Below are 13,815 nucleotides of genomic sequence, written 5' to 3'. Positions count from 1 at the left end.
GTATTTTCATCACTAAATAGAAAATAACACTTAGAACACTTAAGTTTTATTCAAATCCTCTTCTTGGAACTATGTTTTTTTTTCTGTAACAAAAAAAACAAATGTTCACTCACTGAAAACTTAGCTGAATCTCAAATGCTAAGATTTAAAAACCTGTTAATAGATTTCGATTAGGAACGAATTAAGAACGCAATTATAATTGAACCCAAAAAAGTTAAGTTCTTACTTACATATAAAACAGATTTAACACATCAAATAAGTATTTTTTCTTCTTCTGACAAGACAATTAAATGTTACATAATCATATAAATACAAAATAATATTAAGATAATATCAAAATAATAGTCAATACAAATCATTACAAAAAAAAAGTGTAAAATATCATAAAGGATATGAAAATTACATAGGTGATGAATGAAATGTTTGAATAAATGCTGACAATTTCAATTAAAATGCAAGATTTTCTAAAAATTTCCCATTTATCCAAGCATAGGTAAGTAATAAGGTTTATTTTAATCTTATTTTACGGGAGAATTAATCTTATAGATATAGGTTAGTAGGATACAGGACATAAAAAGTATTTATTATTACTCAAAAACAGTAATAATTGAAGTTACAGGATAAATAGGGCAAGGATTATACATATAATATTAGAAGATTTTCGTTAATAGAATAAGGTTTAAATAGTTTAAGATAAATACAAATAGGATAGGAAATTTAAACGGAAACAAAATTGGTCCTAATTTATATTTAAATCTTTTATCTAAATTTCTCAAAAAAAAAAAAATTAGGTACATTTAAAACTATTGAAAATCAGAATATTATTCCAGAAATGTTTTTTTGCTAAAGGCACTTAGATACAAAAGCGAACTTGATATAAAAAAAGGACAAACATAAATAAGTAGCGTAGGTTTATATATTCAGCATACAATGGTATTTTTGTGCTAATCATCTTTTTACAAATATTGTGGTACTATTATACTGTATTATTTGGCAGTTAGATATTTTAGCTGCAAAAAAAGCTATTGGTAATGGATATTGTATCATAAATATATTACATCAAGGTCTTTTAGTTTTATTTTCGCTAACAGGATTTCTATTTTAAGGTAAATGCATAATTTAATTCAGTTAAGATTTAAATATATAATTATTATGTTTAATAAAAAAAAACTGGTAACATCACAGATCAGTTTGTTTTTAGCAAATAAGAAAAATGCAATCATTTCTATGGAGTTTTGTGATCCTAAATGGGTTTGTTAAATGATGATGTAAAATATTTTAAAGTTAATGTGCATGGATGAAGGTCTCAAGTACACTTGGTACCTCTCCCTGGTACTTGAGGCTGTGCTTAGTGATCACCTGAGCACACAGACACTTGAGGCTCATGTAGCGGGCTATGGATACTGTACAGCGCGGGTTCTCCTCCATCTGGCGGCTGGGCCGGTCACCGTGCTTGTTCTTCATGTCGACATGGGCGCCCTTGTTCAGCAGAACCTCTATGATGGACTGGTCAAAATTTACGGATAGAGAAGCAATATAGAGAGGGGAGGATCCTGTGTAGTTCGTTGCGTTGGGTCTGGCTCCACAGTCAAGCAAGAATCTAAAAATTATAATACGTAAATCATCGAAATAAGAAGGTTTAGGTACTTTCCTTTAATATAAATTAACGGATGTGCCTCTAGCATCTAGGGGTAAGAAGAGTTTAGAAAAATAGTAAAAACCATGTTTAGGATTAAATCTAAAAATAATTTTTGCCTAAAACCATCCTAGGACCTATGCAAAGCTTCCCTGAAAGAGAGAACTTATAGGTTCAGTAGTTATTGAAATCTTAAGCTTGACAAAAAAAAACCATATTACTTTATATAACAGGATGCATTGTACATACTCATCAGAAAGAAAGAGCGAATTAAAGTTATTAAAAATAAAAAGTGAAAAGTAGGTTGCGGGTAAAATCCGTAAAGGTTGTGTGTTTTAAGTTAAGAACAGTAGTAGAACGATAAAAAAATATGTTAAATTTTTGAAAATTTTTTTTGTCTTTAGTTCTTTTCAATAAGAAATACACATATTTAGTGAATATTATCGTTCTATTACTATTTTTCAGCCTTACAACACACACCTTTACAAATCTGACCCGCAACCTACTTTTCCTATAAAGTAAAAAAACAGGACATAACTTAATGGTGATTATGCATGAACGAGAGCAAGAAATGTAATGAACCTTTCAGCAATGATGTTGGGCATTTTCTAGGTTTCTGGTAAATATTTTTAAACGGAAAAAAATTAAGCTCGACCACGATTTTGTGGGGGGGAAAAGTAAATGATAAGTGATTTCTGCCTAAATAATACCAAATGTTTTGTAGTGTTCAATATGATATCCTTTTTCCTTATGTTTTACCATGTATTTTAAGAATCATGGCAAAAATATCATCGAATGCCGTAAGAGGAAGGTAATACAATAATCACACTAATTTTTCCTCTCAAATAGCGATCTATAGAACCAACTCCTTTTTACATTTTCATATTTTTTTTCACAAGACCGGGTAGTACTTAAAAATAGAAACCTAGCATATTAAACAACAAAAAGCTTGAGATCTCTGCTGGAAGGTGTTCAAAATCATTAGCTCACGTCGGTACATAGTTTTTTTTTAATATTTTGTACAGATCTACTTCTTCAAAAGTTTCTATAGAAGTATAACTATCCGTTTATTGAAGAATTCTAATACAACATTAGAAATTTTATAAAAAGATAAGTGGATGATTCGGCTACTCTAAATTCACCAATTCTATTTAGTATTTTTTATGAACCCAACTCAGGTTTTTGCTCCAATTTTTTGATAAATCAGTAATTCCATACACTAAAGTAATAGTATCTGTGTTTACATGTTTGTCTGTAAACGGCTTTATGGATCGTTCTACTTTTTAAAGCGCAATTATAATTCAATTTCTCCACAAAAAAAGAAGTGTGTATTCCTGAATCCTCACCCAACCCTTTGCGGAACCTCTTATTAAAAAAATATTTTTTTTACTTAGGTAAAACAAATGATATAAAAATAAAATCCGTTGAAACCGATGCAAATGGCCATGATACGCAAAATTTCAAATAGCCACACATAGAAATATCTGTATAGCATGGCAGATAAAGTTCAAATTTCTGCACAGAACAAAAGTATGCTATTGAAATATTCGCCGGATTAGAATCAGTTCTCCGTTATACTGATAAATAATGTATAGCATCGCATTACAGACAATTTTCTAAGAATATCAAACCAAGTATGGTTTTAATTTTTTATTGTAATATCCACGGAAAGCTGTCTAAGATAAGATGCGATAAATAACTTCTCCAATGCCTTCGGCAGAAAAAATATCTCCTTTACTGGACAACGTTGAAAAAATATTACGAGTTTATTTACAATGATGAAATCAAAAATTAAATAAAGAGATTTTCTTTTCAATTAAAATAATAAAAATATAAAAGATCGAATCATATAGATTTGATAGGTACTCAACTTTTCATAATTTTGACTATCAAAATTAGATATTACATTACATTAGAACTACATGGTGATTCAGAAAAAACTGCGTTTTCCGTTTTTCTGACACAACCAGAAGGAATACAGAAAAAACGATTATATGTCCTTGTTCTCTGTAAAAAAAGTACAACAAAGGGGGGAGGCGGATGTGCCACTTTTTGAAACCAAAACTAAAACTCAAAGGAACTCAACTAAAAGAAGAGTTACAGGTCTGAGATTTTGCATGGCAGTTGCTTTATAGGGTTACAATATGGAACAGTGAAGAAACGGCGGCGCAACCGCCGAAAACCGCCGAGAAATTGCAAAAAAAAATTCGGCGGGAAACGGCGGTTTTCAGCGGTTGCGCCGCCGTTTCTTTACAGTTCCATATTGTACCCCTATAAAGCAACTGCCATGCAAAATCTCAGACCTGTAACTCTTTTTTTAGTTGAGTTCCTTTGTTGACTTTTAGTTTTAGTTTCAAAAAGTGGCACATCCGCCTCCCGCCTTTATAAAAGGTGTTTACCATTATCTCTAAAAATACGGCCTCTATGATAGGTACATAGTTTCCAATAATGCTTTATGCGAAAAATGTTGTGCAAGAAAAATTAAAATTAACTCTTCTATTATGTATAAGAAATCGTAGAATTTTAATATTAATTTAGAAAAAGGTCTAAGAAAAGTACCTTTATGAGTTTTAAAGGTGAAATGCTATTTAGCTCCTCACAAAAGCATTTTTAAGAAACTGCAATTTGTCATTTTTCACATTTCTTGATTGTGGTGCATTTGCAGTAAAAGAATCTTCTTTAATAACTTAGGTTATAGTAAAAAGAAAAAAAATCCTTTTTGTTTGACAAAAAAAAAGTTATTGAAGTTTGATTTTTTTCATTAAAAACAATTAATTACAAATTATAGATAAATTATGAGTTTATATCTTAATCAAATTAAAGGATTATAGGAATAAATGAGGGAAGGGGTTGAACGAACATGAGAAATTTCTAAGGTCAAGTTTATTAAGTACACAAAAAGAAAAACTGAATATTTAATTTCAATGAGGCAATTTTAAATAAAATTTTTAGTGTAATTGGTAGAAAATTTTATTGGCTGTGTTCAGATGTTGCTTTCAAATAAATAAATTTTAAAAACCAACCTTACGGCACAAAATTCTACCAGAAAAAAGGCATCATACGCATCTTTTGAAATATTTACGCTCTAAAATGCGCCTTTATTACCAGAGATATTAATTAAAAAACACCTTTTCTAAGTTTAATGTATTTTTTTCAGGGTTTCGGATCCGGATCCGCATATTTTCGAGTCCAAGGATCCGGATCTTGATCCTTGGACTCAAAAAAAATGCGGGAAAAAATGGAAAAATGTATATAAATTTATATACAATCTCAGACATTCTCTTGATGAGAGCCAATCTTTAAGGTTTAGGTCCAGACTTTAAAATTAAAAGTATTTTTGACTTCGAATTAAGGAATAAATATTTTTTGAAAGGTTTGGTGATTTTATTTTTATTGTCAAGGATCCGGAACCGGATCCGGTAGGATCCGGATCCGCACTGACCAAATTTTGAGGATCCGGATCCGCAAAAAATCAATGCGGATCCGAAATCCTGATTTTTTTTATAGAGAACAAGAACCTATAATTGTTTTTCCATAATCATATTGGTTGTATCAGAAAATCGGAAGACTCAGTTAATTTTGAATCACCCTGTATAATACATATACCAACATTTATCAAAACGAGAAATCAAAAGGTAAAGGATAGGGCTAAATTCAAATTCTGAAAAATCAGTAATGACGTTTTAGACATACCCCCCCCCCCCCCCCCCCTCCGTTTGGCAATTATAATAAACTAGCGGCTGTGATCCTGGAATCTAAGAGCTATGTATTCGAAGTGTGGATGTAGGAGCTAAATATTCTAAAATCATCCAGGGACATATAAGAAGCTTATATGAAATGCCAATGGAGAACATAATCGGTTCAGTAGAATTCGAAATCTTATGCTACAGACAAGAAAAACCTTACTACTTTATATATATAATAATAGGATAAAATTTTACCTGACAACTTCAATAGAAGGGAACAAGTTACCAGACTGCTGACCATTCTCATCAAAAATATTCTGAGACTTCAGCACATTGTTCTTGGAGGCCGCCAGGTGGAGCAAGGTGTCTCCCTGGGTGGTGCGTGGATCAAGACCAATCAACACCTGATACAACTTTCTCTTCAGTTGCAACTCTAGAGTTGCCACGCGAGGAAGCTGTGTAACAAGATGGAGCAGGTGGCTGATGATCTTCAGGGCTTTGTCCCAGCTGTTCTGGTGCGTCTTAAAAACTGGGGTGGCTTGCAGCAGACGGTTGCAATAGCCAAGATCGGCAATCAATAGTTCGATGGTGTAAATTACATCTTCAGTTCTGACAGGGTCGGCCAGCACTCCAGTGTTATTCTTCTCTTGTAGATCAAGAAATAGCTTAACAAGAGCCTGGGCCGTAAAGCAAGTATCACAGTAGAGTATGGTGTCCTTTGCAATTCTTAGTTCCAGGGCATACATCCAGAGATCAATGCAATGTTGATATTGCAAAGAGTCTGCGTAGGCGGCACCGCGGTACATCAGTTTATAGATCATGTCTTTGTGCTGGACGCCAAGGATACGCTCACAAATAATGAGCGACTGCATACGCATTGAATCAAGATCTAAGGCTAGACTTTCTAAATCATTTCTGTCCAGAAACTCGCTCATATTTCTGTACTGGCGACGGGGAAGTTGAATTTGCTTAGAAATACCAGCACGCTCTCTAACTTCACAAGCAGCTCTCCAATACTGTAAAGCACGTTGGGATTCATGATGCTCGTCCAGGAATGTTGATCCTAACAGCTCAAAAGCTGACGCAATTCTTTCAGTGCTGTAAGGCAATGTGTCAATCAAATATTGGAAGATCTCATGAGCACCCTTAAGACACGCGGTCTGTAGAGCATCATCTTTGTATCTGGATTCCTGAAACGGATCCGCACCAAACGAGAGCAGAAGACGAGTGGTTTCAAATCTATGCTCCTGGATTGCGTAGTGCAGTGCTGTTTTGCACTGGATATCTTGAGCATTTACGTTTGCTCCATGCTGGAGTAGAAATTCACAGAGTTCAACACTTTGCACACTGTTTATGAGACAAGTTCCTCCGTTGTAATTTGGCTTTTGGATATCTGCGTTATGTCCAACCAGGAGGCGCACAATGTCTAGATTTGTCATGAAACAGGCTGACCGGACAGGAGTAGAACCTGTGTCAGACATGCTGTTAACGTCTGCTCCATGTTTCACTAGCAGATCTACTACTCTATATTTTCCCGCAACGGCGGCGCACCATAACGGTGTCACTGTGTGAACAGAACGGTCGTCTGAAACTTCATACTGGCCTCGTTGTTCTACATCCGCAGAACACACTGTTATAAGATATTCAACAATTTCAACATTGCCTTTCTTACAGGCTATAAATAACGGTGAGCAGCCGTCTTTGAGGCGAGACACGACTGCGCGACGATCAGATTTTTTCACTTTCTCAAGGCGGCTCCGCATAGCCGGGGTCAGCTGAGCGGAGGGCGCCACAGCTCTGACTTCATTGTAGAGGTCAGAGAAGAGCTGCTGGTGGTGGCTGTGGATGTCAATCTTGCTGTTGGCGTTGTTGGGCGCGGTATTGTTCCCACCGCCCAACCACATTTTCGCTAACAACTTTCCTCCTCGTTCTCTATCAACATATGAAGGTTGTCAGAGATAATAAGATAATTCTTGATTAAAATCATACTTTAGTTAGATAATGGGGATATAACTATTTACCAAATCAATTTGTTAGCATATTAGGTTTAAATCTGAAAATAAAACGATTAGATTTCTCCAACATACCTATAGAATTTCACGTTCATAGCATCCCACCAAGTGGCGAGCCAGAACCCATCTGCGTATATTTTGCACTTTATAACGTATAATAAAACACAGAGAAAAGGAATGAAATCATACTTTTATCAACAATGAACCTGCTCATTGTTAAATTTTCACTAGAAAATGTGTGAGTGGGTATTCCATTGAATAACAATAAACCAGCCTGTTGTGTGATTTCACTTGTGTAGTGTGCGTGTGCGTGCGTGCGCCGTGCACAGTGCTCTGCTGTGCGCGCACAGTTTGTGTGCTAGTTCATATCATATATGTGGGATATATGCTTGTGTGCGTGTGATAGACCATATTTGTTTGTGTAAGCATGTATGTGTGTCTGTAAGTTCAAGTTTCAGTGTGTGCTTGGGGAGGTTAGCCGGATACTAAACTAGGTTTCACAGATTTCCAATTTCAATTCTCAGAATTATAAAATAACTTATGTAGGACAAGAAATAATATTTTGTTCCTTTTCATTTCAATAAATATACAAATTTTTTTTTTTAAATACAAAAATGAAAACTGTTTGTAACATAAGACTTTTTCAAGCATAATTTGATAATTCACCCACTTATTATACTATATAGTTAGCAGACTGAGGCCTAGATGTCTCTATAAAGCATATTCCAAGTCTTGCTTATAGATTTCCTTTCAGGCAATTAACTGTATAAGCCATCTTGCCTCCTCATTCAAGATAGAAAATCAATAAACTTCCCCATTTCCCCCCCTTCCCTTACTCCATTCTCGATTTCTCTTATAACGAAATTTTTGTATATAAGAAACTAAGTTAGCTATTACCATTAAATTTTTTAAACCTTAAGATTTAACCAAGATAAGTTTTTATCGATAAAATTATAATTTAAGAATATTATAAAAAGTTGACTTTATAAAAATCTTTTGAAAAAAATTCAATTAATTTTTCTGTTTACCTCTTTCCAAAGGGGTGGTGGGATAGTCCGCGGCATATGGCGCAATTTTAAACGGCTTGTAGTAAAATAAAAAAAAATAATTTGTAATTGAAAAATATTTTGTTTCAAAATTTATCAATTTTATTATTGAAAATAAAAAACATACAATTACTAATTAATTTGATTTCAAGTTTAAAAAATATAATAGTTTTTTGCTCTTTAATTAAGAATATTTAGCACATTTAGTTTAGTTTTACATAAAGCTATGTAAACAAACGGAGCATCTGCGCACAGGCCAAGAAAAAAGGCAGTGGCCCAGATTTGACCTGAAAACAAATGTGCTTAAGTTTGCAATTTTATAATTATTCAAGCCTATAAAGTTAAAATAAATATTATTTGTCCAATAGGAAAATATTTTAAAGCAAAACCTGTATTACCTTACTGATTTAAGCCGGCTTAACAAATCTTCAAACTATATATATATATTTAATTATAAGAATTTTTAAATTTATGTTATACAAGTTATATATAAGTGAATAGCTTAAATCAAATATTTTCAGACCTTATGGAGGAAGGTGGAATAAACAACATGGATCCAGACAGTTTGTCCAATCTGACTCTCACAGAATCAGAATTGTTAAACTTGCAACAGGCTGGGGTCCTTGTCACAAACTCTAACTCACATTTCTCACAAAATGATTTGGATTCTCTCGCCTCTATGCAGGTAAGCTTTGTACATAAACAACAAATTGATCATTTGATTTAATACCAAAGCACCTCACAAAAGTTTAAAACGGGGGAGGCGGATGAGACAATTTTAAAAACCCAATCAAAAGGATTTTTTGTTCCAAAAAATAAGTTTGTATTAAATGATTAAAAATTGTCAATTTTTGTGAGAAAAAGCAGCATTTCCAGATTGTACCTTATCAAAGAAACTACTAAAGCCTAATTTAAGTACTTTTTTGTTTGAATTTCAGGTTTGGTTTTAAAAAAATGTCTCATTCGCCTCCCCTTTATATGGGTTCATAAAAGATTTCATTTGATGTTAAGTACGTTTCTCTGTTTCAATCTAGAACAATACTTTTAGCTATAAGTGTGAATATATACCATAGTCTATTTATTTGATACCTACTATTTTTCATAAGTGTTTTTTTGCTCATGCATGTCATAATGATGATTTTCACTGACATAACTTAGTCTTAACTTTGGCTGCTACAACTGAACACTCAATTTATTAATTTTAGCCATTTTTCATTTTAGGATGATATGGAGGCTTTTAACATGAATTCTCACAACCAAGAAGAAATTGCTGAGATGGCAGCTATTGGTAAAGAAATGGAAGGATTTATGAAGGACCAGATGAATATTTCAGATGAACAAATTCCCAATTATTCTTTGGATGTAAATCTTCCCACAGCTGCGCCTGCATCAAATTTACCAGCAGCAGAAAGTAATGATTCTTCTTTAAATCCCTTAAGAGAAATATCTCTGGATACTTCAACAAAGTTAACATCTTCATTAACATCTGCTGAAGTATCTTCTAGTGTCAGCTCAGAATCTCCTGCCATCGGGGGAGCAAAATCAATTCAAATAATTAAGGCCGGCACAGGTAGCAAACAGTTTTTATAAGAAAGTATTTAATAATGATTTAAACCCCATTATCAGAATAAGTTTCAACATATTTTATAATCATAAAATAGGGAAAAGATAATTTTGTTTTATATTTCTTGTCTTTTAGGGTTTAGTAAGCTAAAGCTGACAAAGCCGGGTACTTCCGGAGTTCAACAAATAAGAATCCAATCTGCCTCTGCGAAGCCTGTAGCAGGTGTAGCCCAGACTATCGGTGGTGCTCAAGTACAACAAGCAAAGAAAATAGATTTTATTAACAAGGAAAGTGAGATTTTGATACTTTTTACCTATTTAAGAAAACATTATGAATGTTATAAATAATACCACATTTTATTTAAAGATTCAAAATATCCTTCACTGCTCCAAATTTATTAAAAACAAAAATAAAATTAAAATCTTAATTTTCACAGTTAAAACCTGGACAAGTAATAAGTATTGTAAATTCTGACGGATCCTTACAAACAGTAAGTATAGCCGGCGCTGCACAAAATCAGCAAACTATAACTCCACGCCCTCAGACAGCTAATCAGACAATAGCTCCGGCTAACCCAGGAATGTGGAAAAGAAATATCTATTTTTATTAAAAATCAAACGCTTTTCCTTACATTATGTCCAAACATATGTTTTGGTGAATATTAAGGACATGGCATTTTAAAGGGGAGTATCAATTCTGATTAGTTTTAAGTTCTGTAAAATATTTTCTTTTAAAGATATACTTCATGATATCCCTAGCTCATCTCATGTTAAATGTATTTCTTTATCCTATCACAAAACAGGATCAATGCAACTACAAGGAGGTCAAACAATTCATCTAGTAACAGGACAAAAATTAGGAAGCGGCAATGTTATCAGAATGATGAACCCAATAGGAAATCAGCTCGTTACCGGAGGAGGCCAGTTACAACTTGCTCAAGGTGGCAAGTTGACGTTGGCTGGCAATCAAATTATCCAGGTTGGCAGTACGGTTAATGGAGACCTCAATAAAACTGTCATACCTGTACAAAATTCAGCTTCTGGAATTAAGGTTTGCATTTTTTTCATAAGATTCGAATAAAAATTATTATTTATAGTTGAATTGTGCAGATATTGTAATAGTTATTTATCGCATAATATAATAGATAGCTTTTCGCGGACATCAAACTGTAAAATTATAAGTTTATAACCTGTTTTGGTAGACCCGATAGCCGAAGGCCCAGGCTTACAAAACTTGTAATAATTTTATGAATTTTATTCGTGGAAAATTATCTGTAATTCGATGCTATACATGTTATTTCAGTATGGTTGAGTATCAGTTCTATCTAGCAGATATTTTTTGGATTCGACGCCGTACAGAAAAGGTTATTCTATTTTTTTAGGTTCTTGGGTCTGGTGGACAAACATTTAGATTGATGAACGATGGTAAATTAATAGCTGATCAAGTTTCCACGAGTGCAACTATTGCACAGTTCCCAAAACTAGCACCTCTAACAATAGCATCAAATACGGCACCAACAGCCATAAAAACATTTAAGCCAGAACAAGGACAATTATTTAGAACAGCGGACAAAAAATTGATAGCATTTACGGGTGATAAAAATGTTGTCCTTTCAGCTCCCGTTTCAGCGGATAGGTCAGAAAAAGGACCCCAAATTATACAGTTAAGTTCAGATGAACTAAAGAACTTACAGAAAGGTCCCAATCAGATTCAGTTTGTGAAAGTTGTAAACTCAGCTGGTGTGGCTCAAACCTTACCAATACAGATCAGTAGTTCAACAGTATCTAAACCTGCAACTACTCCTATCAAAGCAAATGCACCTGCTGCTGTTAATGAAGGAGTTGCAAGTATTGACAGCACCATCCGAGAGTTGCAGCAGATAAAACGAGAAATACCAACAGACCAAAGCTCAGCTGCAATAAGGGTTAAGAAGCCATGTAATTGTACAAAGTCACAATGTTTAAAGGTATGATATTGTATAATGTATCAAATGATCAGGATGGATTTTGCATCTTTAATCTTAGCCTTTTAAACTTTCTGAAGGTCATAAAATTTGTTATTGTATATAAATAATAATCCAATTCATATTAACTTTATTATTTTTTCTTTTAGCTGTACTGTGATTGCTTTGCTGTTGGTGAGTTCTGTGCCGACTGTAATTGTACCAACTGCCACAACAACCTGGAATATGAAGAAGAGAGACAACGGTCCATAAGGCAATGTTTGGATAGAAATCCTAATGCCTTTAGACCAAAGATTGGTAAAAATCCTGCACAAAAGGACAGGCGACATAATAAAGGCTGTAACTGTAAAAGATCAGGTAGAAACTTCTACCTACATATTTTTAATTGGACAACTTTTTAAAAATAGTCCAAGTCGTGCCTGGTAATGAGTAACGGCTGTTTATGGGCAAATACATCCTTCAACCCTTTATCTTTCTTTTTTTTTCTTCGACTTAGTATCCTATAGAATCGGTTCTCTTTTTTTCGTACTAGTTGCTTTGCCCTAACCTTGGCGGGGAAGGTCAAGAAAATAGCCTAAAACAACCATTACATTTATAAAGCTCCTCTTAAAATGACAAATATTCGGTGCAGAAATTTCAGAGATCTTAAGCTTTAGAAAAAAAACTCATTACTTTGTATAATAGTATTTAGCCGAGAATTGAGGCCTTATTGTCGCGTCAATGAGAACTAGTTGACGAATTAACATCTTGATCTCTTTCCAATTATTTTTTATCAGAATAATATATTTTACCGCCATTTCAGGGTGCCTAAAGAATTACTGTGAATGTTTTGAAGCCAAGATAATCTGCACGGATATTTGCAAATGTGTTGGATGCAAAAATATTGACGAAGTGACCGGCTCCAAAATGAGCTCGTTCAGTTTTGTAGAACAAATGCCCGACGAATCACTGAATGTTTCTGAGAAACACTTTAAGCCAACAACAAGTCTGAAGTCTAAATTATTACAAGCTTCTCCTGTTATTAAAATGGAGGTAGGATAACTTTTTTAAAACTGAATTTTAGTTTAACATTTTTATAGTGTCCTGGTTAATTTTTTATCATTCTCTGTGCTCCTTTACCATATTTCAGCGGATTTGATTTTTTTTGGCTAATAGTATAAAATATTAGTTTCCTGTAGTTCTATGCAGTAATTGGATGTCTAGGTATCTGCCTAAGTAGTAGATTGTATTTTTGTCTCTATATAAAAATTTACATGATTAGGTAATTTAATTTAGGAAAATACAAGCTTTAAGCGACAACCATTTGGATTTCTAACCCAAGAGGTAGTTGAGGCCACATGTCAATGTTTACTCGCCCAGGCCGAACAAGGGGAGAAGGAACAGCTTACGGAGGATCTAATTGAACGTCAGGTTATCCAGGAATTTGGACGATGTCTTGGACAAATTATTGATTTTGCAAGTAAAACGAAAACTAGTTGATGAAACTTTTTATTTACTGACATCTTATTTTAAAGACTTAAAGGCAAAAATTTGTTTTATAATTACAACTAAGGGCATTTTAAAAATTAATTAATGTTTTGTCATTTGTATTATTTGTAAGAAAGACTAGTCGTGTACAGTTATATAATTCGTAATGATAGTTTTATATTTTAAATCATGTAATTTTTACTACAATTGTTTACGCTTATCAGTACCTGAAATATCTTATAATTATTTTAAGTTATTTAATTCTTGTAATTTGAAATTACATGTTTTTACAGTTTGTATGTATGTGTTAAAAGTTTCTTATTGGATAGTCACTTGTTTCATCTGTGAACCAACTTGTTTTTTTTTCATTAAAAACTTTTAGACTATAGTCATAAAAAACGGCATATTAAAAATATGACAGCAATTTCTTTAATTCTATGC

At 33.4% G+C, this 13,815-nt stretch overlaps 2 protein-coding genes across 2 annotated transcripts; one reads left to right on the top strand and one right to left on the bottom strand.

The window, feature by feature from the left end:
* Nucleotides 1-242: 242 nt before the first annotated feature.
* On the bottom strand, nucleotides 243-8,051 carry LOC145316452 (protein fem-1 homolog C-like). Its single transcript, XM_080156963.1, has 3 exons — nucleotides 7,410-8,051; nucleotides 5,578-7,254; nucleotides 243-1,600 (listed from the first exon to the last, which is right to left on the bottom strand). Exons 1-3 carry the CDS (start codon nucleotides 7,427-7,429, stop codon nucleotides 1,285-1,287), a joined length of 2,013 nt encoding a protein of 670 aa, XP_080013089.1. The 5' UTR covers nucleotides 7,430-8,051; the 3' UTR covers nucleotides 243-1,284.
* Nucleotides 8,052-8,866: 815 nt separating this feature from the next.
* LOC145316449 (uncharacterized) lies at nucleotides 8,867-13,428 on the top strand. The gene is made up of 9 exons (XM_080156960.1): nucleotides 8,867-9,065; nucleotides 9,602-9,950; nucleotides 10,080-10,231; nucleotides 10,381-10,524; nucleotides 10,749-10,994; nucleotides 11,326-11,910; nucleotides 12,057-12,264; nucleotides 12,710-12,939; nucleotides 13,183-13,428. The coding sequence occupies exons 1-9, from the start codon at nucleotides 8,907-8,909 to the stop codon at nucleotides 13,384-13,386; spliced, it is 2,277 nt and encodes a 758-aa protein (XP_080013086.1). The 5' UTR covers nucleotides 8,867-8,906; the 3' UTR covers nucleotides 13,387-13,428.
* The last annotated feature ends 387 nt before the right edge of the window (nucleotides 13,429-13,815 follow it).

Source organism: Acartia tonsa, chromosome 4 (assembly GCF_053477335.1).
Source record: "Acartia tonsa isolate MP-2025a chromosome 4, ASM5347733v1, whole genome shotgun sequence".
NCBI lineage: Eukaryota > Metazoa > Arthropoda > Copepoda > Calanoida > Acartiidae > Acartia > Acartia tonsa.
This window is presented reverse-complemented; position numbering and strand designations above follow the sequence as displayed.